Source organism: Diabrotica undecimpunctata, chromosome 6 (genome assembly GCF_040954645.1).
Source record: "Diabrotica undecimpunctata isolate CICGRU chromosome 6, icDiaUnde3, whole genome shotgun sequence".
NCBI lineage: Eukaryota > Metazoa > Arthropoda > Insecta > Coleoptera > Chrysomelidae > Diabrotica > Diabrotica undecimpunctata.
In genome coordinates, this window is record NC_092808.1 from 7542062 (window position 1) to 7565529 (window position 23468).

The 23468-nt window shown below is 35.3% G+C and overlaps 1 protein-coding gene across 3 annotated transcripts in view; it reads left to right on the forward strand.

Moving 5' to 3' along the window:
• Positions 1-23468, forward strand: part of Slik (Sterile20-like kinase) — a 73113-nt gene that overhangs the window by 38201 nt on the left and 11444 nt on the right. Inside the window, exons 5-14 of one of the 3 annotated variants that reach the window (XM_072534145.1) lie at positions 3812-3890; positions 3984-4135; positions 4641-5411; positions 6812-7049; positions 7101-7464; positions 10143-10306; positions 11104-11927; positions 12067-12291; positions 14559-14798; positions 17634-19960. In XM_072534145.1, coding sequence (XP_072390246.1) covers positions 3812-3890; positions 3984-4135; positions 4641-5411; positions 6812-7049; positions 7101-7464; positions 10143-10306; positions 11104-11927; positions 12067-12291; positions 14559-14798; positions 17634-17924 — 3348 coding nt within the window. In that variant the 3' untranslated portion in view covers positions 17925-19960. Of the gene's footprint in view, positions 1-3811; positions 3891-3983; positions 4136-4640; positions 5412-6811; positions 7465-10142; positions 10307-11103; positions 11928-12066; positions 12292-14558; positions 14799-17633; positions 19961-23468 lie in introns of all 3 variants that reach the window. The other 2 variants (XM_072534144.1, XM_072534146.1) reach the window with 2 other exon arrangements.

Sequence of the window (23468 nt, forward strand, 5' to 3'; positions counted from 1 at the left end):
AACAAAACTTTCCATTAACTTCTTTTTGGCGGTAATAGTTGATGTTATCATTGCTTGTTTTTCTTATGCATGCGGCTCTCCGGGTCCCCCTTTGCCTGCTATTAACGCTGAGGTGAGAAACTATTATTTTACTATTTGAATATTGGAAAACAAAACTTTTACTATGACAAAAAACATTTTTTCTCTTTTTCGTTGAATATTTTCGTACAATTTTAATTTTTACCTAATTTTAATATTTTTTTTTTTTAACACGTCGATAGGGTACTTATTGCCCCTGGCATGATTTTTTTACTTTATTCTTATAATTTTCCCTACGATTTGTAAGTGTTACATGTTTCTATAGCTGTTTTGTCTAAAAAACTGTTTTTAATTTCTATATATTCATTCATATTAAAGAAAAAGGAAAAACGAAAAAGAGTAAAATGTAGTGTATAGACCTCGTCATAAATGTTGAACGTAAGGAAATCATAATAGCGAATTTGATTCAAATAAACGCGTACTAAACGGCGAAATCGACTACATCATAAGTGACAAAAAACAAATAATTAAAGATGTAACACTACTCAACAAGTTGTAGGTTGATGGAATTGTAATAGCTATCGTAAATGGAGGAGATATGCTATTAAATCAATTAACTGTTTAATCTACGTTTGCAGCAAAGAAAGGTGCCCAAAGAATGGAACAATGCTAGAACCATTCTTTTGCATAAAATAGGAGATCGAACGGACCTAGAAAATTATATACCTATTAGTCTGTTGAACCACATATACAAGCTCTTCACTGGGTTAGTGAGGTCAAGATTGAAGAAAAAAAAATAGATTTCTACCAACCGAGAGAGCAGGCAGGATTCCGTTCAAATTAAGGTACCAATGATCACCTCCATACAGTAAAAACACTCATTGAAAAATCTATAGACTACAACAAACCCCTTGACCTCACTTTCATAGATTATCATAAAGCGTTCGACACGATCGAAATAGATAGCCTTATAAAAGCAATGAATCACAGCAGGATTGACCATAGGTATAGTGAACTTATTTACAATATTTACAGAAATGGCAAGGCAAGGAGATACATTGTCACCGAAATTATTCATAACGGCATTAGAGTATGCCTTTAAGATCGTCAATTGGGACCACAGAGGAGTAACAGCAAACGGCTAAAAGCTTAACCATCTCCGTTTTACAGATGACATTGTCTTTATCATAGATACTTTAGAAGAAGCCACAAATATATTTTGAATGAATTGGACTCTGCATGTTCGAAGGTGCGCCTCAGAATGAACTTGAGATCAAAAGTTGAACTTGAACAAAAGTTTATGACAAATATGGTCGTCAATAAGCCTTTGAAATCTGGGTGTATCGGAGAATCCTACAAATAAGTTGGGTGGTTAGGGTTCGTAACGAAGTTGTTTTGCATCGGATGGGAAAAGTTACGGAAGTCGTCAAAACAGTTAAAAATCGCAAACTTGAATATTTTGGCCATGTTATACGCCACCCAGAGAGATATAATATACTCCATTTAATAATACAAGGCAAGGTAGACGGAAGAAGAGGGCCAGGTCGAAAAAGAACGTCATGGCTTAGAAACCTGAGAGATTACAACAAAATTACTATAGCTAATATAGCTATTCAAGACAAAGTGGTAGAACTGGTGGAAAAAGATACGTATTTGTAAATTTGAAACAGTCGTTCGGAGTCAAAGTTAAACTGTAGATCCTGTATATCTTTGTACACTTAATGGTACATGACACATATCTGATGCAAGTTGATAATATCGAGTAAAAGGTAGTGGTGTAGAACGCCTTTTGAACATACGAAGCGAAGTTTCAAGCTGGAATAGACAATAAATGCAAAAAAATGTTTCACTGAAAGTGAAGTCTCTGGATAATTTCTTAGGGAATATTTCTACCATTATGGCTGCTTACTGCCTGCCTATAGGATATTTAAAGATGTCATCTCTTTCTTATTTTGAAACTCATAAATTTTGAGCCATTTTATGAATGCGACCATACTTGTCGATGGATCCTCGCTGAAAAACTCAATTGGGACTAAATCGATAAAACGAGATGTTCACTGAATCATTTTATTTGTTGGTATTGATAATATACTAGTAATAAATGCCTTAATAATATCCAAATATTACCAAAATTAAAGGGAGACATAATTTACAGTAAATTTAAGAACTTTGGTGTAGTCAAATTTGCCTTAATGAAAAATGGACTAACTATATGTGGGTTAATGATATCACATGGTATATTTAATCTCGGAGGAAACTGTGTCCCTTTGCACGTTGTCCAAGAGTGGACAAACCTAAAAAAAAAACATGGAGACCGAGCACATTTTAAGTTGGTTCACTCTCTCTATAACGCTAATTTGTACAATAAAGCCCCTTCACCCGTACAGTTATGCAAGGGTTTGTGCAAATTTGTTAGGACACTAAATTATAGATTTTATAAGTACTTTTGCCTCGTAGAGGTGTCTATGCAGTCCCTAAATTATGTTGATTGGCTACTTAACTTTGGTTTTATCAGTACAAGGTAGCAATCAGAACAAGGTAATAATCAGAATGAAATAACTATCAAATTTTTCACTGAAAATGAAGTCCCTGTATAATTTTTGGGCTAGTATTTCTAATCTTATACCTGATATGGCCTGCCCGTAGGGAGGATGATTTTTTCGTGCCTCAGGTCCAACTGTACTTCGCTCTTGGAGCCTCCTTTGCATCAGAGCTTTATTTCAACGTGTACACAAACCTTTTCTTCCAACTTCTAAGTACTTTCTCTTCATCTTGAATAATACAGTTCCACTATAGTGTCCGGATGGTTGAGAATGCCTTGTTCCTCTTCCCTGTCTGTTTTTTTTTGCACTTCCTTGGCCCATTCTAGGAAATGAGTGGTCATTCCCAGCAGAAATTCGACAGTCGGGAGAAAGTTACTAAAATCTGGGTCTCTGTTGATACCTGGAGTCGCTATAGTAGTCGCCAAGCAACCGCTTATTCCCATAACGCAGTTTCTACTTTGTGCAAAATCTTTGACTCACGTTGTTCCACCATTCGCTTAAAGGAAATTATTTCTGTGGTTTCCATCCACTTTGCCGATCACATCAGCACTTTCTCATCAGTCACTGATACAGTATATATAAAGAGAAGCGCAGCAGTGGGATCTACACCTATTCTCAATCTCCTCCTTAGCTTCCACTCGGTTACCTCACAGAATTAGTGACCACAACCTAGCATTAAGCACCTTTCTGACATGGCAAAGTCTCAGAGCTTTCGGAGGATCAATTTGGCAAACTTGGTACAAGTTATGACCGGTAATTAAAACCATTCATTCAAATTGTACATATCCAAAATCTAAACATTTTCCCCCCATTTTAAATCCGAGTAGATGGGCGCTCGATATAAGCTTGTAATTAGTAGTGCTAAGCTATTTTAGTATGAATAGAGCTAAAGCAGTCATTGCTTTTACCTTCACGGAAATACAAAGGCAAATAATTAAGGGGACTGATTAATTTTTACATTTTAATAACGATGTTGATATCATAAAAGTTAATCGATGTCTTATCGCGTATGAAACTGTACTATTAATACAGTTTTGATCATACATTTACAAAATGTTAAACGAACTATTAGAATTTTTGAATAAATACGAAATTTTACCATACGTTTTATTTAACATTATCATTTTCGTTAGTTTATACGTTGTGGGAAAGATTTTATATAGTATTTATTATATATTGGTAAGTGTTCACCTTCATCCTGTTGTTTGTTGTTCTTTTTGTTTTTCGTAACTTACGGTTGTATTTTTTAGGACAACCGAACGTCTCAAGTGCCTCTGGATATCGAAGATGATTCTACATCTGTAAAAAGCAACGAAGTTGATAATAAAGGTAAGTTTTCATTTTATTACTTTATGATACCTATAATAGTTCCTGGGGACTAGAATTATTAACCTGTTGTAACGTTTTAAATATATTTTCCAGTTCCTGAACCCGTCCAAACATCTCCAATACCAACACAACCTGAAACCGCTACCCAGAAAGAAAAGGAAGCAAAGAAACCAACAACTGCGGAAGAAGATCGGCCTAAAGCAGCTACTCCAGCTGTGGCAGCATCACAAAATGAGAAAAAACAAGTGAGTACTTTTTTTGCCTTTGTCATATTCTAACATTACCAATTTATCTACTCTAGAAATTATTATTTGCCTGACTGACTTTAAGTAACTTATTTTGGATTAAACTAACATGCTCTCTTGGTGGAAAATGTTTGGTAAAATGGACACAAGTTAATATTTGTTCTACTTAAAACAAATGTTAAAATACTGAACTAGTACTAAACTTTTTGTGAATCTTTCATATCTAATGTAAAATTTACAATTGAAGGAACAAGTGGGTGACGGGGGGTTATGTTGCAAAAAGTTGTTTGTGAGAAAATTGCAGCTATGAAGATTGCTTTGAATATTTAAAAACAACCCGATTATTACTTTTGAAGTGATCTATTAAGAAGACATGATGGAAATTACTGACCCAGTTGTTTGCAATTTATTTTGAGACGATTCTAAAACATAAAATTTTCCAGGAATATCCTTGCACACTTCACGTTCATTTGTTGTATTTTTGCTAATTAATATTTTTTTATAGGTTGATAAAAAGGAAGACAACCAAAGAAAACCATCGCGCGACAAGGGTAAAGCTCCACCACCTCCACCGCTTCAAACACAACAGTCCACCAGCTCAACCTCATCAGATAAAAGCTCGCCTCTTCCCGAAAAAGAGAAAGAAAAATCACCCGCGCCGCCTCCACCTCCGATTCCGGTCACATTTCCAACCCTTCCAACACCGCCATCGTCTCCGATCACGCCGCCCGATACACCGCCCGATGCTAGTCCGCCTCGTGTTCAAGACTTCCCGCCGCGTGTTCAAGAAGAGGTCAAACCTAGCGATAGTCCTATACCGCAGCCATCCACCTCCGAGGAACCCGCTCCTAGTAAAATTTTAGAGAAACAACGATCTGTAGAAAAGGAAAAAGTCGATGAAATCGACACCACGGTGAATGTAGCTAAACCGAAAGAAGATACAGTCGTGAATGTAGAAGAAGATAAAAAAGAACCAACGGTTAATGTCGCTGAAATCAAAAAAGCTTTAGAAAATCATATAGGAAAAAGGTATTCAAAGGAAAAAATCGAACAATCTGCTTCGCTAGATAAAGATACTAAAGTGGAAGATGTGCCTTCGGACAAGATCGGTGATATTGTTACTGTTACCAGCTCCAACGCTACTACACCTGACGATAGCTTAAACCTTATCATGGTGTCTACTCCGCAGTCCGAAAGAAACAAAAATACCTCCACGATCACTATTAACTCAAATTTGCCAGATACGTCGAATAGTTTAGCCTCAAATATTAGTCAGGTAAGATAATTATTATCGTTGTAATAAGGTAGTTTCTGCTGGAGTTTGCTGGCAATTTAAAAACTGCAAGCTTTATAAATATACTTTAGATAAACAGTTTTCTAATAGTGTGCAAATTATTGTAGCCTGAACGATTTTCTAACCCTCAAAACCGGGTTGAATAACTATAATCAAGATTTCGACTTCCTTTTTGGAGTCACCAGGGTTTATGTCCCATCCATACTTGTAATTCATATTACAAGTATCTCTTTAGTCCGAACAAGATCCTCAGTTCGTTTGCGTTAACATTTTTCTGACAGTATGCATTATTATTGCTCGACCGATGTTTTAACCCTCCAAACAGAGTTGAATCTCTGCAATTTTGCCTACTTCAACCATTCGACTTATTTTAGGACTTGGTGTCCATGGTTTCAGTCTAATTGACACCACAAGTATTACTAGTGTGCGTATCATCCGAACAAGGTTCTCAATTGGCCCTGTTTGTTTGTTTGAAACATTTTTCTAGCTGTGTATAAATTATTGTTGCTCGACCGATGCTTTAATCCTCCAAACAGAGTTGAATCTCTCCAATTTTGGCTACTTCAAGCATTCTACTTCTTTTTGGAGCCATTAGGACTTGGTGTTTCATAGTTTCAGTCAGCTAGCTTCCTAGTTCACACCAAGTATTACTAGTGTGCTTTTCGGTTTTCCAAAATTCTCCATTCGCTCTGTTTGTTTCCTTAAACCGCTTTTGTAGCGATGTGCAAATTATTCTGGTTTAACCGATTTTTAACCCTCAAAACCTCCTGATTTTTTCAACTTTTAGCTATGTCAAGCATTCGACTTCCTTTTTGGATACATTACGATTTGGTGTTCCATGGTCTTCAATCTGTTAGCTTCTTAGGTCACATCCCAAATATTAATAGGGTGTCTTTAATCCCAATATGCTCCATAGTTTGTGCTGTTCATTTGCGGAAACATTTTTCTGACAGTTTGCAAATTATTATTGTTTGAACGATGTGTTAACCTTCCAAATAGGGTTGAATCTCTACAAATTTGGTATTGTCAAGCGTTGTATTTCCTTTTTTGGAGTCACCATAGTCTCTAGACAGTTAACTGGAAATACAGCCTCGTCAAAAGTTTTAAATTTAAGAGAAATTAACATGTCACAATATGAATGAGCTCTTTACCACCTTTCTACTCGACCTAAGAGGTCTATTGTGGCTTCCACAATTGTCACCATAGTCTCAGTCTACTAGTATTCAAATTCAAATCAAAGGCACTGTAATTGTGTCTTTAGTGCAAACAAAGTCCTCAGTTCGTGCTGTTGTGGCTGCACTATTACTTGGACGGACTTCAAAAAAATAAAAAATTCAATCCAAAGGTGTAAAATATTTTACCAATATTAATTTTATTTTTAGGTTACGGTGGTAACAACCCATCCGCCTGTCATAATCGACAATTCTCTTCCTCCCAGAGCTTCCTCGTCGTCTCCCAGTAATAACAGTACAAGCGAAGTAGTGATCGTAGCAAATGAAACCAACAAGACCCACATAGAGTCTTCCGACGACGAGTTTTGTCCTTCGTTGGATTCGCTGGAATATCCGCCGCCTTCCGAATTCAGAGACAAGCCGCTCAAAGCTAAGAAGCTGGACGAAAGTGAGGTTATGATTACTGATTCTAGTTACGTTATTAACGATTCTGGTTTAGATGTGTCGGAAAATAATTCCAGGCTTTTGGACACCAGCCACGTGTCGGTTGTGAAGATAGACGAAGAAAAAGTTCAAGTCAAAGACTCGACGTCCTACCTGAGCGATAAATCCACTGATTATCGAGGATCTACGAGCGATTTGTCGAATACATCATCGGGGAAAACGAGTAGTACAAAGAGCGAATACGGAGACGAATTTAAAGGTACTCACATCATTTTGGACGGTTCCAACGTGGAAAAACTCGACGGCAAACCTAAGATGAACGGACAAGTTGTCAATGCTAGCAGCAAGGAAGATATTTATAAAAAACCTTTCAATGGGAAATTGTATGCAGAGAGTTTCGAGTCGGCAATGTCAGATAGGTAAGTTGTATTCTCTACTGTAATTAAAAAATAAAAAAAACAGTCATAATACTAGAACTGATTCATTTGAACTATTTATTTGCAATTTTTATGTATTCGTACAATTACTTCTTAAAATCCATTTAGAGACCCACGCTCTGATAACATATAGCGGCTTTTTATAGCCCATGCGATCTAGAGACTTCTACCGGTTGAAGTATTGTAAGTTTTGTACCGGCTTTGTTTTTCCAGTTCTTAATACCATACTACGACTTTTTAGACTTCTCTTATTTTGGTGTTTGTCGGTCTTAAAATACACTGCTTCCTTTTAGCTCTTATTGTACCGATTTGCAATTCTCGACCTTGTTCTTAGTGGCGAAAATGACAGGTCTTTCCAGATCTGTACAAGTTCCCGTTTTTTAAGGGATAACCTATTGAACTCCGGACTCCCGAGAACTCACTCGGCGATACATTGCTCAGGCTAGTTGCCAATATATTTCAACCGCCAGTCTTCTAGACTGCCTTTAGTATGGTAGCTTGTCATTGTTACGCTACAATACTGTCATTGGACACTTACCTCTTAATGTTTTACCATACGAGCGTCCATCAATGAATACCGTATGACTTAAATAAAAATTGCATCTGTTGTTGATCTGCTTAATTAAAACCAAATTGAATATCGATTATTTCGGTTTCTTCACATGTTCGTTTATCAATTACTCTCTTCCATATTTTCATGGTATGAGTAAATAGTTTTATGGTACTGTAGTTTGTTTGTACATTGTTGTATATTTCCCTTGGTTTTGTAAACAGGTACTGCTTCTCCATTCATCTGGCATTTGTTCCACTTCCATAAATCTATTAAATAAACCTGTTAACCAATTTGTTCCTGCCTCTCCCAATGCTCTCCAGGAATATCACCTGTTCTTTTTTTTTTGAAGTGTTTGAGCAACTTCCTCGTTTCTTAATTTGGTGAACATTACTGTTACTGTCTACGCTAGCGCAACTGGTTTTCTAATTCAAAGGCAGTAGCTTGTAATAAATACCGATAATGTCGTATATGGCCAAGATAGGTCTAGTGAATTGGTTTGAGTGTTAATTTAGTATTTTCATCACTATCACAGTTTGAAAAAATCTTTTGACAATGATAAAGAGCAATTTGAAAGATTTGGTACCGATTACATGACTGTTGATGACACATGGATGCATTTGTACATAGACATGGAGATAAAGAATAGTCAAAACACCGAAAAAAAAAAACAGTGCAGGCTCACCGACGAAATCTAAGACCATCAGATCAGTTGGAAAGATGATGACACTGATAATCCACGCTTATTATTTGAAAAAGAGTATCATAATAACAATTTAACAGTTGCGGCACCGATTTTAGAATTTTGTCTCACAAAAAGATTCTATTTCATCTAAGGAACACAATCACTTACAAGGCAGTCGTTGTACAGGTACAAATTACACCAAGTATGATACGCAGTTGATTGAACACCCACCGTATTCACCAGATTTAGCCCCATGTGACTATTTCGTGTTTACAAATTCTAAAAATCTCGGAGGGTGCCGTTTTGCAACGAACTTTAAGGTCATATTGTCATAATTATTTTTCGAAAAAAAAAAAAAAAAAAAAAAAAAATTGTTGTCAAAGAAGCCGAGATCAACAGAACAGGACTTAAAAGAAAATACCAAACCTAGCATTCGCTAATGAAATAGTACTGATAGCCAGAAGTAAAAAGAAATACTAAAAAGACTAGAAGCAAAAGCGAGAAAGAAAGGGATATACATAAACGAAGAAAAGACCAGCTATATGGAATGGACAAAGCGAAAAACACACAATGACGATACCTGGCAGTAATCACAGAAGGAAAAATATATGAATTCGAAGAAGTAGAAAGATTCCAGTACCTAGGAGTGACATTTTCCAGGAGACCAAATATGAAGGAAGAAATCTAAGCCAAAATTATGGCTGTAATCGTTGTATCTTTGCTCTAAGCAAGGAGTAAAAACATATCTAGAAGGTGTAAGATAAGAATATATAAAACCAGTGAAACATGAACGATGAAAAAGTCCAAGCAAGCCAAAAGAATACTAACGGGTGGAATAGGAGAAAAGAAGAAGAAAGGTAGGCCGAAATCCAGATGGAAGAAGGATGTTTAAAAAGACATAGAAGAACTTAAAATCCCAAATTGTAAAAATAAAGCAGCAAACCAGAAAGAATTAAAAATAATAGTAAACCAAGTCATGGCTCTCTAATTCCCTTTATATAATGTTATTGGAAATAAACCACGTATTTACTTTACTGATGTTTCGGTTTCCACCTCAGCCGATTTCGAAACGACAAGTATGACGTATTTTCAGTTAACATTGTGGTTTATTATCATTAAATAGTAGTTAATATAAAATTGTCATAAGAAAATAATTTCAGAACCAAACACTTAGTGATTATTCTGATTTTTAATTATCTACATATTGTTCCGTTTTCAAATGAATAAAAGTACGTTTTCTGTTATTAAATATAGTAAATGTACCTTTTTAAACATTTTTTATAGACGAAGACAGTTAAATCTCAAAATAACCGAATAAATTGCAAGCGCCTGGGTTTTTGGCCAGTGGTATCTTAAAAAAACTGAAATTAACATGTTGTTTTCTAAATTTTTCTTGATTACTACCTAATTTCTTCTGTAATCTAGGTCTCACAGTGACTGTGGATCAGTACGAAGCAACGATTCCCATAGGAGACCCATTTCCGGAGCCAGCAAAAGTATTGAACAATCTGATATTGAAAGTATCTCTTTAGCTAGTCAAGAAAGTAGGGGAAGCACTGAGAAGGACGAAAAACGGTTCTTACCAAATGGTAAGTGTTCGTAATATTTACTAATATGAAAGTAGTTCAAATATTCTTTACGTTTATTCATAATTGCCCATCTTATGTTTACTTCACATATATTATTTCTTTGTCATTACTGTAATTTTTTAATCTATTGATTGATAGATTCAGATATACGAGGGTTGTCTTTTTAGTTTTGCATATAATAGCCATAAAGACAAAAAATATATAGACTTAATTGCTTTTCAAAATATGTCATACCAAGATCGACACACTTTTGCATACGTTCATACCAATTGGTAAAACAGTTGCATCGATGGCTTCTTCTATCGACTGTTATCATTAAGTTTAGATGCTCCTTTTGGCTATGGTGCCGTTTCTTATCGTTTTTTTGCTAGCTGCCAATTCTTATTTTTATGTCCTGAAGGTGACGCTGACGTATTTCATTTGTCAACTCTCATTTTTATGTCCTTTTGATGATTTTACATTAAAAAAGAATTCTTTCCCGTTCTAATTATATGTTTCTTCCTTGTCTGAATCCAAAGCCCCTTTCGAAGTGACGTATGTCATTTGTCAATTCTTTTTTATGTCCTTAAGATGACGGTGAAGTATGTCATTTGTCAACTTTCATTTTTATGTCCTTTTGTTGATGGCGGTTATTGTTTAGAAATGACGTATGTTATTTGTAAATTCTTCTTTTATGTCCTTTTTACGATTTTACACTATTATGCCTAAAACTTTGTATCTCCTTCACTTCTTTAGTCTAACATTGTATATTTTTTCCATTCTTGTTTTATCTATTTATTTTCTCTACTTGTTTTCAGATATCGAGGAGAGCGATGACGCCGCAGTTGTGTTACGAAAGCCTCCGAAAACGAAGTTAGAAACAATAGCAATGCAAAACCGTAAGACGAGAAAAAGAACTAGAAAATTCGTAATAGACGGAGTTTTAATAACGACCACTACGAGTAAAGTAATATACGGTGACGAAGATAACTACAATCTGAGTGATCCGCACAGCGACAGGAAACAAGAACTCAGAGAACTAAAGTACTTGCAAAAGCAAGAACAAAAGCAGTTCCAAGATCTTGCCACTAAAGAACAAATAGCCATAGAACAACAGGATAGAAAGTTCGAACAGGAACGACAGAATCTGGAAAGAACGTACGAAAACGACCTGGAACTGCTAAGCCGACAGCAGAGGTTGTTGATAGAAAGAGCCGAGGCGCATCAGGACGCCGATCTTCGAGCTACCTCTAAAAAGATTCGAGCCGAACAGGAGAGGGAGTTGAAACAGTTTAGGGAAACCCTTAAAGCCGAACTTAGATTACTTAAATACGAGATAGATTTGCTGCCGAAAGAACGGCGCAAGAACGAATTCAAAGTCAAGAAAGATAAACTAGACGCCGAGCATCTTGAAAGGGAGAAATCATTTTTAGAAAAATTGAACGAGAACCACGAAACTTCTTTGAGGAGGCTCAGCGATTCGCATAGGGAGAAAATTGCTCTGATGGAGCGACAGTTCTTGCAACAAAAACATCAGTTAACTAGGACGAGGGAAGCGGCTCTTTGGGAATTGGAAGAGAAGCATATACACGAAAAACACCAGCTCATAAAGAGGCAGATTAAGGAAATTTTCATACTACAGGTACGTTAATTATAGTATTAAACTCAAATATCCTTAAGATAAAGCTATAGCTACGTTCTGGAAACTAGCAATTACAATTAATCACATAATACTCACATAAAACATAAAAAATAATCTTTCAATAATGATATTTTTGCAGAGGCATCAAATGTTAACCAGGCACGAAAAAGAGAAGGAGCAAATAAAGAGGAGAGCAGCGAGGAAGGAAGAGGAGTTGCTTAAGAAGCAGCAGATAGAAAGGAGGTCGTTACCAAAGAGGATACGGGCAGAAATGAAAGCCAGGGAAGCCATGTTCAGGGAATCAATGAGGATATCTATTTCCGGAGCCAATGATCCCGACTTAGAAAAAAATAGGTTTAAAGAGGTAAGGTAATATTATTACTCGTTTATTCCTTTGCACCATTCTTTCTTATTTTAAATCTGTAATAGTGATTATGCCCGTCACCATGCGACTGCTTGCAGGAATAAATTAAATTATGCAAAGAAAAATTTACTAATGAATAAAAAAATAATACACGTTTAATGATTCTTCTCAGGTTTTTCCATAACACTAAAATATTATATAAGGTTAACTCAAACATCTTCGACTTCAAAAAGTTCAGTAATGTCTTCGTTTAGCAATTCATCTTCAAAATTGTCTTAATTTTGATCTCTCGCTAGGTTATACTCATAGAATGTTGTTGTAGATAAGAACAGTTGAATCTTTTCAACCTTACAGCCACTTCCACAGGATGAAATAGTACCTAAACCTTCTCTTCCATACATAAAAAGTTGCATATCTTGTCCTAATATGAAATTCATTATAGAAATTTAATTGTTTAGTGGACTTCTTAAAAATGGCTTTAGTTTATAATCAGACACTCCTTGTAAGAACCCATTTCTATTATCTCCATTTAAACTTCTTATCAAGAATACAGAATTATTTATTCCTACCTGGTAGGTACCCAGAAAAACATATCCATGAAGTATCACGAAATTGTCAGAATTTAAAATCAATATTCCATATATTCATCATCATCAGGGCTTTTCATTCCGGGTGGAATGTTTGCCGCTCTTACTCAGAGCTCTCTGATTCGCTTATTGCGATGAATCACTCCGCATTTCACTTGTATGTTGTCAAAGTTTGTTGTATGACTTGGCTTTCGTTACAATTTTCTTCCACTCATTTCGATATGTGCATAGTTCCCTCCAGTTTCTCACTTCCAGAATTTTGATATCTCTCATGACCTGATCCTCCCATCTCTCTCTGGGTCTTCCGCTTGGTCTTTCAGTTGCTGGTTTCCATATGGTGATCTTCTTAATCAGTAGGTCGTTTTTCCTTCTCTCTATGTGTCCCAGCCATCTCAGCCTCTGTGCTTTAATAAATCTAACTATATCTTCTCCCTTCATTATGTCTCTTAGTTCATGGTTCATTCTTCTTCTCATTTCTCCGTTGTCCATTCTTATCGGGCCCATAATCCGTCTGAGGATTTTCCTTTCGAAAATTCTCAATTTTTCTTCACCTTTTTCCGTGAGGCACATTGTCTCAGCTGCCTACGTAACTACTGGTCTGATTGCAACTCTGTATATTTTCAGCCTTGTACTTCTGGATAAGTTCTTGTCCTTTGTTAATCTTTGATAATCTGAATAATTTTGCTGGTATATCTTGATTTTTCATTTTAATAAATAATTTATTTCTTCCAATACAGTCAAAAGGCTTGTCTAAAGTCTACGAAGAGGATGTGAAGTTCTATGTTGTGCTCATGGCATTTTTCGATTGTTTGTGTAACTATGTGTGGATCTGCCTTCTCTGAATCCTTGCTGGTAGTCCCCAATTTTTTTCTCTGTGAATTGAGTGAGTTTTTGATTGATGAGGGCTGTTAGAATTTTATATGTTGTGCTCAGTAGAGATATTGCTCGATAGTTGTTACAGTTTGTTAGTTCTCCTTTCTTTAATATTGGTATAATTCTGCCTTCTTTCCAATCCTCGGGCATTTCTTCTGCTTTCCATATTCTAACTATTAGGTTATAGATGCTTGTTAATAACTTTTCTCCTCCGTTTTTAATCAGCTCATTGGGAATTTCATCTGGGCCTGGTGTTCTTTTCTGTTTCATTTCTATTTCATTATCTCTAATGTCTTCCATTGCGCCTACTTCCTCTTCCCAGCTTTCTTTACATCTATATAGTTCTGTGAAGTGTGTTTCCCATGATCTATTGTCAATTTTAACTACTGGTCTGTCTTTTCTTTGTTGAGCTTTTAAGTATCCAAATAGTTTGGCGCTGTCTTTACTATTCTTTTCTAGGTCCTTTAACAGCTCTTCAATCCACAGTTTTTGTTTGTTCTTGCAACAATTATCCGCTGCTTTCTTTTTTTCTTTATATTCGTTTCGATGATGTTCTTCTTTAGTTGATATCCATTTATCTCTTGCTTGGTTTTTCTGTTTGATTTTGATTTCGCATTCTGCATCAAACCACTCTTTCCTTCTTTTTATTTCCCTCTGTCCCTGCACCTCTTCAGCTGAATTCAAGATGGATTCTTTTATATTTATCATAGCCTTTTATATAGATAGATAGTTCTCAGTTTCCCACTATATTTTATTCAAGTAATATGTTTAAATAAATAATTGTTTCACTTTTCTTGGTGTATATAGTTTCAAGAGAAGGAGAAAAAACGTTACCAAGCCGAGCAGCAACGTTTCGAATTGAAACACCAACGCCAGCTCGAGGAACTGAGGGCGATGAGCGATGCGACCATCAAAGAGCTCGAGCAGCTCCAAAACGAAAAACGAAAGATGCTCCTCGAGCACGAACATCTGAAATTGAAGCAGCGGGAGGAGGCTTTCAGCGTGGAGTTGAGAGAGTGGAAGGCGAAATTGAAGCCCAGGAAACAGGTATGTTTGAATGTGATTATTAGAAATGATAGTTGCCGTATATACTTTTTTGAATTGATTATGAGGTCAAGGAAAGTAAATTCAATAAAGTATGTTGTTTGGTGTTGTGCTACTTAAGCTTTACTAATATTTTCATTTATTTTTCGTACCACTTTAGGTCTTATGAGAATTTTTATTACTGTAACATAATTTTAGTTGAAATTTGGACAGTAAATATGTCTATTTGCTTTATGAATCTTGTTGAAATTAAGCCACTGTCTTAAAATAAACTACACATTTGACAGTTTGGATGATTTTTTGCACAATATGTATCGGCTAAAGATGTATTAGATGGTTTTTTGACATTTCAAAGGAAATATTAAAATTACTGGCGTTCCAAAGATGAACAATTACTGTGGAATAGTATCACCATCTTCTTAATAAACTGCATGAAAAAATTAGAACGAAATAGTGTGGTTTGCAGAAGAAAATGTTCTCCAAGGCAGACAACTACCTGTTTAATTGCAATTATTCTAATTAATGTAATTTCACATTAGCTCAATTTTTACCTTCGAGATAGTTTAAAATTGGATTATATTAAAACATACAAAAAGAAACACACATATTGTTTGCTTGGCAAGTGGAGAATATTTGTGCCCCTAATTAAAAGTTAAGTGCACTTATTTGATTATTTTTCTCATGCTACAACAATTGATTGCCTATTTTTCCATCGTCCAAGGAGAAGAACAGATAAAGAGAACCCAAATTAAACATTGATCCGGCTCGAAGGACCAAGACGTAGGGAGAGCATACTACACTTTGTCAGCTTAAAACGGGACACAGGTCTCTATTTACGCTATTATATTGCAATATATAATTAAATTATTTATATTAAATAATTTTCACATTAAAAATTTCAATGGAAAAACGTGTGCAGAGAAATACAGAAACTCATATAGCTTTAATAGTGTACCGATCTCCCAACTATGGATAGAAATGGGTAACTTGAAAATAAACCCAATTCTTATTAACGCCACTCAAAAATATTACGAACAAAACTTTGCAAGAATTAGAATGGGACAAGAAATCACCTCTCCTTTTCAAACAACAAAGGGACTAAGACAAGGCTGCTGTCTGTCACCCACCTTATTTAAAAATCTATTTGGACAGATCCTTAGTGAAATGGGTAAAAAAATGTAGAAACATGGGAATAACGGTGGAAGAAAACAAGCTATATACACTTTTCTTTGCGGATGACCAGATAGTAATTGCCGAAGACAGCTACGATCTTAGCTATATGGTAAGGAAACTGCAAGAAGAATATGAGGTGGCAGGTCTAAACATGAATATGACAAAATGTGAATATCTCTCAGTGGGAACAGATGAAATATGTGACCTAGTCTTGGAAGACGACAAAATCAAAGGAGTGCAATCCTGCAAATATTTGGGGGTCATTTTCAACAAGAAGGGAAATAGCACAGATGAAATCAGGGAAAGAATAAACAAGGACGGAGCAGCGACCCGTGCCTTAAACTCTCTTCTCTGGCAAAAAACAATTCGACGAGAAACCAAAAAACACATTTACGGTAGTATAGTCCAAAGTATTACACTTTACGGTTCGGAAGTAAGATCCCTCCTGAAAGACGAAAGAGAGGACGACCACAGAGAAGTTGGCGCCACGATATTGATGAAGCAATGGCGGCAAGAAACTTAGAAGAGGCAACTGCATATGACAGAAAAGATGGAAATTGGGGCGGAGAAGCGGCGACAGCCGTAATAAATCCGTTATTATTATTATTATATATTGCAAATATAGAATAAAGAAGAATCGAGAAGTACTGACCACCATCAAATCTCGAAAGTTACAATTCTTCGGGCATATGCGAAATGAATCCAGATATGCTCTCCTTCAAGCCATCCTGCAAGGAAAAATATTTGGAAAACGGGTCCAGGAAGAAGAAGAACAACTTGGTTAAAGAACCTCAGAATCTGGTTCAATACAACATCTGTTCAGCTTTTCCGCGCTGCTGCAGATAAGATAAAGACTGTCATGATGATCGCCATGATCGACAGTTTCCCTGGTTTCTTACTCTACATTCAACTTTTTCACGAGTTAGTTTTGTTAAATTTACCAACTGATTTGGTATTCTTAGCTCTTTCATTGCTTTGAACATTTCTCGTCTATTCACAGAGTCATAGGCTGCTTTTTAGTTTATAAATGTGTGATGAGTATCAATGCCATATTCCAGTGTTTTTTCCAAAATTTGTTTCAGGGTGTTGATTTACCACCTCTCCCACCATCTTTAACTTCAAGAATCGTTGGTGGTTTCCCTTCCCTCTCGTCTGTTCCCCTTACCTCATCTCATTCGCCTTAAAAGTTTTCTTCTTCTTCTCTATATTAAATGCCTGGTTAAAGTATTCCACCCGTCTATTCAATACATCTTTCCTTGTTGTTAATAGGTCACTATTCTGACTTCTGCATTGTTTTGTGGTGGCCTTGAATTATTTTCTGTTGGTGTTAATTTTCTTATATATAAAGAACTCTTATCAATAAAAAATGATGTCCTAAACCTTCATGTTTCAAAAAATAATAATTTTAAAATACAAACTCTTCATATTTTTAAAAGATTCAAAATTGCTTTAATATACAGAGTGTTCCATTAAAAAAAGCACAACTTTGGTTCATACCGTTGTTCTGACTGACCTTGTATAATATATATATATATATATATATATATATATATATATATATATATATATATATATATTTTTAAATTCAATACAGTAGTAAAAATTCTCATTGTTGTACATAGTTGTTCATATTAAATTCTACTAACACTGCACCACTTCTTGTAGAAACTCGAGGAAGACATGTACAAAGAAACATGTTCGGCGAAATATATCAGTATCCTCCCCAAAATTTTTCTCCCGGAATCTGGCTCTTCGTCGACCGATAACGTACCCGACAGCGCTAATAGACCAAGTCTTGTCGACGATAAGACGCCATCGTCGGTACCATCGAGTCCTTTCATTACAGAAGGTCCCAGGCCCAGCTGGGGCCATCAGAGGACATGGAGCACTGGGATAATATCGGAAAAGAATTTCGCTTTTCGTTCGCAGTCTTCGAAAGATGATTCCGCAGCTTAGTTGTGTATTGTCTTTATCCCTTTTTTGGTTTGTTTCTTTTTCGTTCTTGCTCGGTAGCAGTCGATCTAGTTTTTGCCTAAGAGAGAAGTTAGAGAGGCACTTGGAAGCGTACTATAATTTAATTTTTAGTTTTAGTTGATAAAATTTGCATTATGCTTTTGAATTAATTAATAAAACAATACAAGTACCTGAAAATTATATATTTTAATAAATCTTAGGAGAATTTATATATATTTTATTGATAATAGCAGAGTAGGCTGCTATTTGTGAGTATTGCGTTATATAATGAGGTAATAGATTTTCATATAGACTGGTCTTGGGATATTTTTAAAAACACCTGATGTTTTCACTGAGGATCGAATCCGGGGTCCCAACTGGCCATCAAATCGTTACAAATAATTATTTATTTTTAGCAGTAGTATTGGTTACACGTACTTGCGCAGTGATCCAATTCCTTAATGGTATAATGCTGTTTTTGTAATACGATGGTGTGACCTTTATCTAGCGTAAGCACTGTAGAACTGTAGAGACGTTCAAATCCGTGACTGTAATAGTCGCGCAATCCGACATTTAACTTGTGGACGAACATATACGTGAGAATTTACAGCTGGATTAAAATAGACAAAATCTACGAAATATGAGAGAAACACATGAGAAAATAATATTAACAGCAAAATGATGTTGGGAGTTACTCATATGAACACTGTCATCTTGTAAAGAGAATTTAAAGAAGAGGAAAACTCTTAGAAAAACATGACGTACAAGAAATAGTCATGTAACGAGGGATAATGGCGCAGTCAATTAAGAAATATGGACCGCGACGAATAAATTTTTTTCAACTGTATCGTAGGGACTGAATGTGGAGCCCCACGTTGGACGCCATTCTATAACGTGTTTACTACGTCACGTAGTTTCTTGCACTAGCTCAGTCCTCGATAGAAAATTCCAGAAATCGAGAGAAACACGACAATGGCACATTCAATTAAGAAATATGAATTGTACCGCAACGATAAAACTTTACAATAATTACCGAAAAGTAAATCTGATGTAAGTACTAACGATAATGGATATCATCGAAATGGACCTAATATATCCAAGTGTTTATGCTACTTTATATCAAAATAATATGACAACAGAGCCTAGGACGCTCCAACGTGTCAAATCTCGAAGAAGAGTAAAGGCGCTACAAGATTTTAGCTTTTTGGCGGATGATACACATGTTATTTCTTATGAGGATAGTAAAACAACGCCAAGGACTATTATGCTCATTTTACGCTTTTCAAGGCCATCACTCAATGTCAAATTTCACACCTCATGTCAAATATCACATTGTATATCAAAATATCGCATAAATGAAACATTTTACACGATATCCATTCATTTGTATCTGAGAGCGTGATTTTTGACGAGTGATATTCATACGTGACCTTGAAAAATTAGTAGAATGGGTTTTGTCATGAAAAATAGCACGGGGTACCCCACCAAAAATGTATAATCTGCAGCCTGTTTAATAATAAGAAAATATCCGTGGTTATACTTATTTTTATAACGTCAAAATCTATAGATTTGTCGATATCAAACCACGAACTTTTTCATTGATTAATATATTTATAAAAACATTTTTCTGGTTTTTTTTATATTGATTCGTTTGGATGCCGATAAACTTGTCGATATATAATTGACATGTGATTATCAAACATGGGACGAATTTTACTACAAATACAATATATAACTGTCATAAAATTATCATAGTGCCAGTAAAAATAGTTAATTCAAAAATAAGTACCACAAATTCTTCCATGTTCTTTCTAACTTCCGCAAATATAATAACAAAAGCAATATTATGCCTAATTAGATTTCAATTAAATTGTTTCTCGACAATTTTTCGCGTTCGCGTCTAAAAAAAGCAAACCACTATTTCTTCCAATGTCTGTGTTGTTTGATTTTCCCCATTTGTGTTTGTCTTGTTTATTTATTTTTTGTTTCGCTTTAACCTTCTTCGCTTCTCGACAATGGTTTTGTGGCTATTTTAACAGGTTTGTATATAATCTTCTTACATATAGGGCCTTTAAAAATTATATTTCCATGCAGGTAATTAAACTAGTATGGAAATCTAGTCTTTTTTTTTCGGAATTACGGAAAAAGTTGATTTATGTGTAGCTGTATTTTACTAATTTTTCAATGGCTTAGTTAAACGGTTAGAAAGTGCTTTATAATTCATGGATATCAAGCTTAAAAAGTACTGGAATTTTTCTTTGTTTCTTTACATCACTTGTACCAGAATAGAGGGCAAGAGATTTAGTAAATACTGGGAATCGCTTTCTGATAGCGTACTAACTTGATTATAAAAATTTATGTAGTTCTATGACGACATAGTTTTGTTATTTGTGAGCAAAATCAAAAGGAAATGGTACTAGTATTTATAAATTAAGGAAATATAATTTTTAAAATCTCTATTACATAAAATTTGGTAGTTTTGTACAGTGCAAGGTAAGATATAGTACTTCTATGGCATTCACTTAATTTACATCTTTTTACAACTATAACCCCTCAAAAATTGGTTCGACTGTATTGGTAATCGAACAAAGGGTCTTTAATATTTTTAACCGAGAAGTAGGACATTATATAATGGATATCCGTAGCCAGCAAGTAAAGTAATAATTCGATTTCCACGTCCGTCCGAGAGAAGCAGTCATAGTGCATTTTTGTTTTCCATCGGTACGTTCTTTCTTCATTGTTTTATGTTTCATAAATATTTTATTCACGTAATTTCTTGACTGGATTTAAATTTTAGATCCTCTCTTCATATATCGTCAGCATCTCTACTTTTTGCATAAGAATCTCTGCAACGCTGGTTGCACTTATCGATGACGGTTTAATGGGAATATTAATAGTATAAAGAAAAAATTTCGGGTAGATTTTCTCACTTTTCTGTTTTTTACAATTGTGGTAACCGAACTTTGCCTCTATAATTTGTCCCCTTTATTAAAAACAGTCATTTAATAAATTCTGTTTCATTAACCTCAATATAGTTACCTTACAAGTACAGACCTTTCGGCATTAATCGGCAAGAGCCGAATGAATATAACGGATTATAGTTGTTACAAGATTTAAAAATCACAACAATAAAAACGCTAGTCTTGACTTGAACTGTACTAAGAATATATAGTCCGTCTAGAAAGTACCCGGAAAAAAGAAAGCAGAATTATAATTTTACGGTATTTATTGCTAACACTTGAAATATAAAATTTCAACAAATAATTCATCTCATTTACTTATACAACCTCCATTTAAATCTAAACACTTAACTAAACGTCCAGGTACACCCGAAACTAGGTCAAGGCCATAATTTTTGGTAATGGTGTTCCTTCTTCTTCTTCAAGTGCCCTGTCCGTTGCGAACATTGGCTATTAACATGGCAATTCTGATCTTATTTGCGGCGCTTCTGAATAGTTCGACCGATGTGAGCCCGAACCACTTCCTCAGATTTTGGAGCCACGAGTGTCTTCTCCTGCCTGGCCCTCGCTTACTGTCTATTTTTCCCTGGACAATCAATTGCAGTAGACGGTACTTATCGTGTCTCAATATGTGGCCTAGATATTCAAGCTTTCTTTGTTTAATTGTATTCACGACTTCTTTCTCCTTTCCGATTCTTTGGAATGGTGTTCCAGAAATGTAAAACTGACCGAATCAAACCTATTTTATCTCGTGGCGCTGCTCGTTCCACATCAATCTTCATTAGTCCCCATTTGTTTTCCATGGGGCTAAGGTCTGGAGATGCTGCTGGCCACGGAATTGTTGCCAATTCGTGTTCTTGCATCCAAGCAAGTATAAGCAGAAGTATGGCATCTTGCATTATCTTGCTTAAAACGCCCACCTCTCTAGATATAAAACATGAGCCGTTTCAAGAACAAAACCATTTAGGATGTCACAATATTTCGCACTATTAACAGTACCATTAACTATACAGAGAGGTGTACCACCACGCTAAGATATTGCCCCCCAAACCATTATTTAGTGGGAAATTTGGAAATTTGAACGGTAAAATTTTCTCTTGATAGGACATTTAGATGATTTGCACCAAGTTGGAAACAACTTTCATCAGATATAAAGACATTATTAAAATTATCTTCTCGAAAACGTTGACAAAAATCTATTGTTCGTTGCCTTTGCAGAGGTGTCATTGTAGGGATTTTTTTTGGATTTTTTGATATGTAGCCTTGCTTTTTCAGTGACATGCGGACAGTTTCTGGGCACACTTTTATTCTTCGTTGATTTCCAAATCTGTTCGCAAATTTTCGAAATCCTAGGCGCGGATTTTGTCGTCCTAAAGACACTAAAGCATTTAAATTGTTTCTGCGAATCTTAAGCGATCTACCCGAAACTGGTCTATATCTCATATCTATGCCATTTTTTATCCTCTTTATTGTCTCATACACTGCACTTTTTCCGAGTTCAGTCAATTGCACTAATTTTTTAACGTTTCGGACACCCTTTCAATACAAACATTCCACCACTTTACTTTTTTCTACTTGCGACAATATTTCACAAATCTTAAGTCTGTTTACAAACAACAATATTTGAGAGATGGTGTTGTCATGTGATTTTGTCCATAACCTACTATCAGCACAACCTACTTGATGCATTACTTTTGTTTTAAAATGTTACAAAAAGGAAGTCTATTAAAATTAGGAAAAATAAAAAATTCCGGATACTTTCTAGACGGACTATAGTTCATCTAACTTTAGCTTAATTGTAGCAATTGTAGATTTCAACTCACCTGTAGTTCATAGCTGACATATTGCATCAAATCTTATAAAATTAAAAGATTTCCATTGCATTTGTATAATAGAACATTTGTGTTATATTTTTGCTACATATGTTACAGCTTTTATACAAAGAAAGCAATTTTTTGTATCTATGTACATATACAGCTCTACAACAGATATATTTTTCCACATTTTTCGATTCCTCATTTGTTCTCACCAGTCTGCTGTTTCAAATTTTTCGATGTCCATCTGGGCTGCGTCTATCCATCTCTTTCTTGGTCGTCCTCTTCATGTCTTCCCTGTTTCTCCCGACTGTAATATTCGTGGGATATTTCATTTCTTTGGAGTGCGACTTAATTTTATGCGTTATTTTAGGTTGCTCATCTGTCTTCATTGACTTCTGGTTAGATCGCCTCCTCTATTTTGTCTGTGCAAATAGTAATTCATGATTTTTTGCTTCGATAGCATTGTAATGACAAAGACTGATTATATGGATTTCTTTCGTTTTAATTTATGCATTAGAGTGTTGCAACATTTAAGGAAGCTCAGAAAAGGACTCTAGATGTTATAGAGATCTTTCATTAGATATGGCAAATACATCATCATTGGAAGGGTTGAAAAGACCAATTTTTGATTCTATATAGTAAAAATACTAGGATAAGAAGACATTTCTTCAATGTTTAAGGTTAAAATTTCTTAATTCGGTATAGCACATCATTTATTCTCTTTTTAATTTTATACGGGCCTTCCCATTGTCTTTGGACTTTTGGACAGG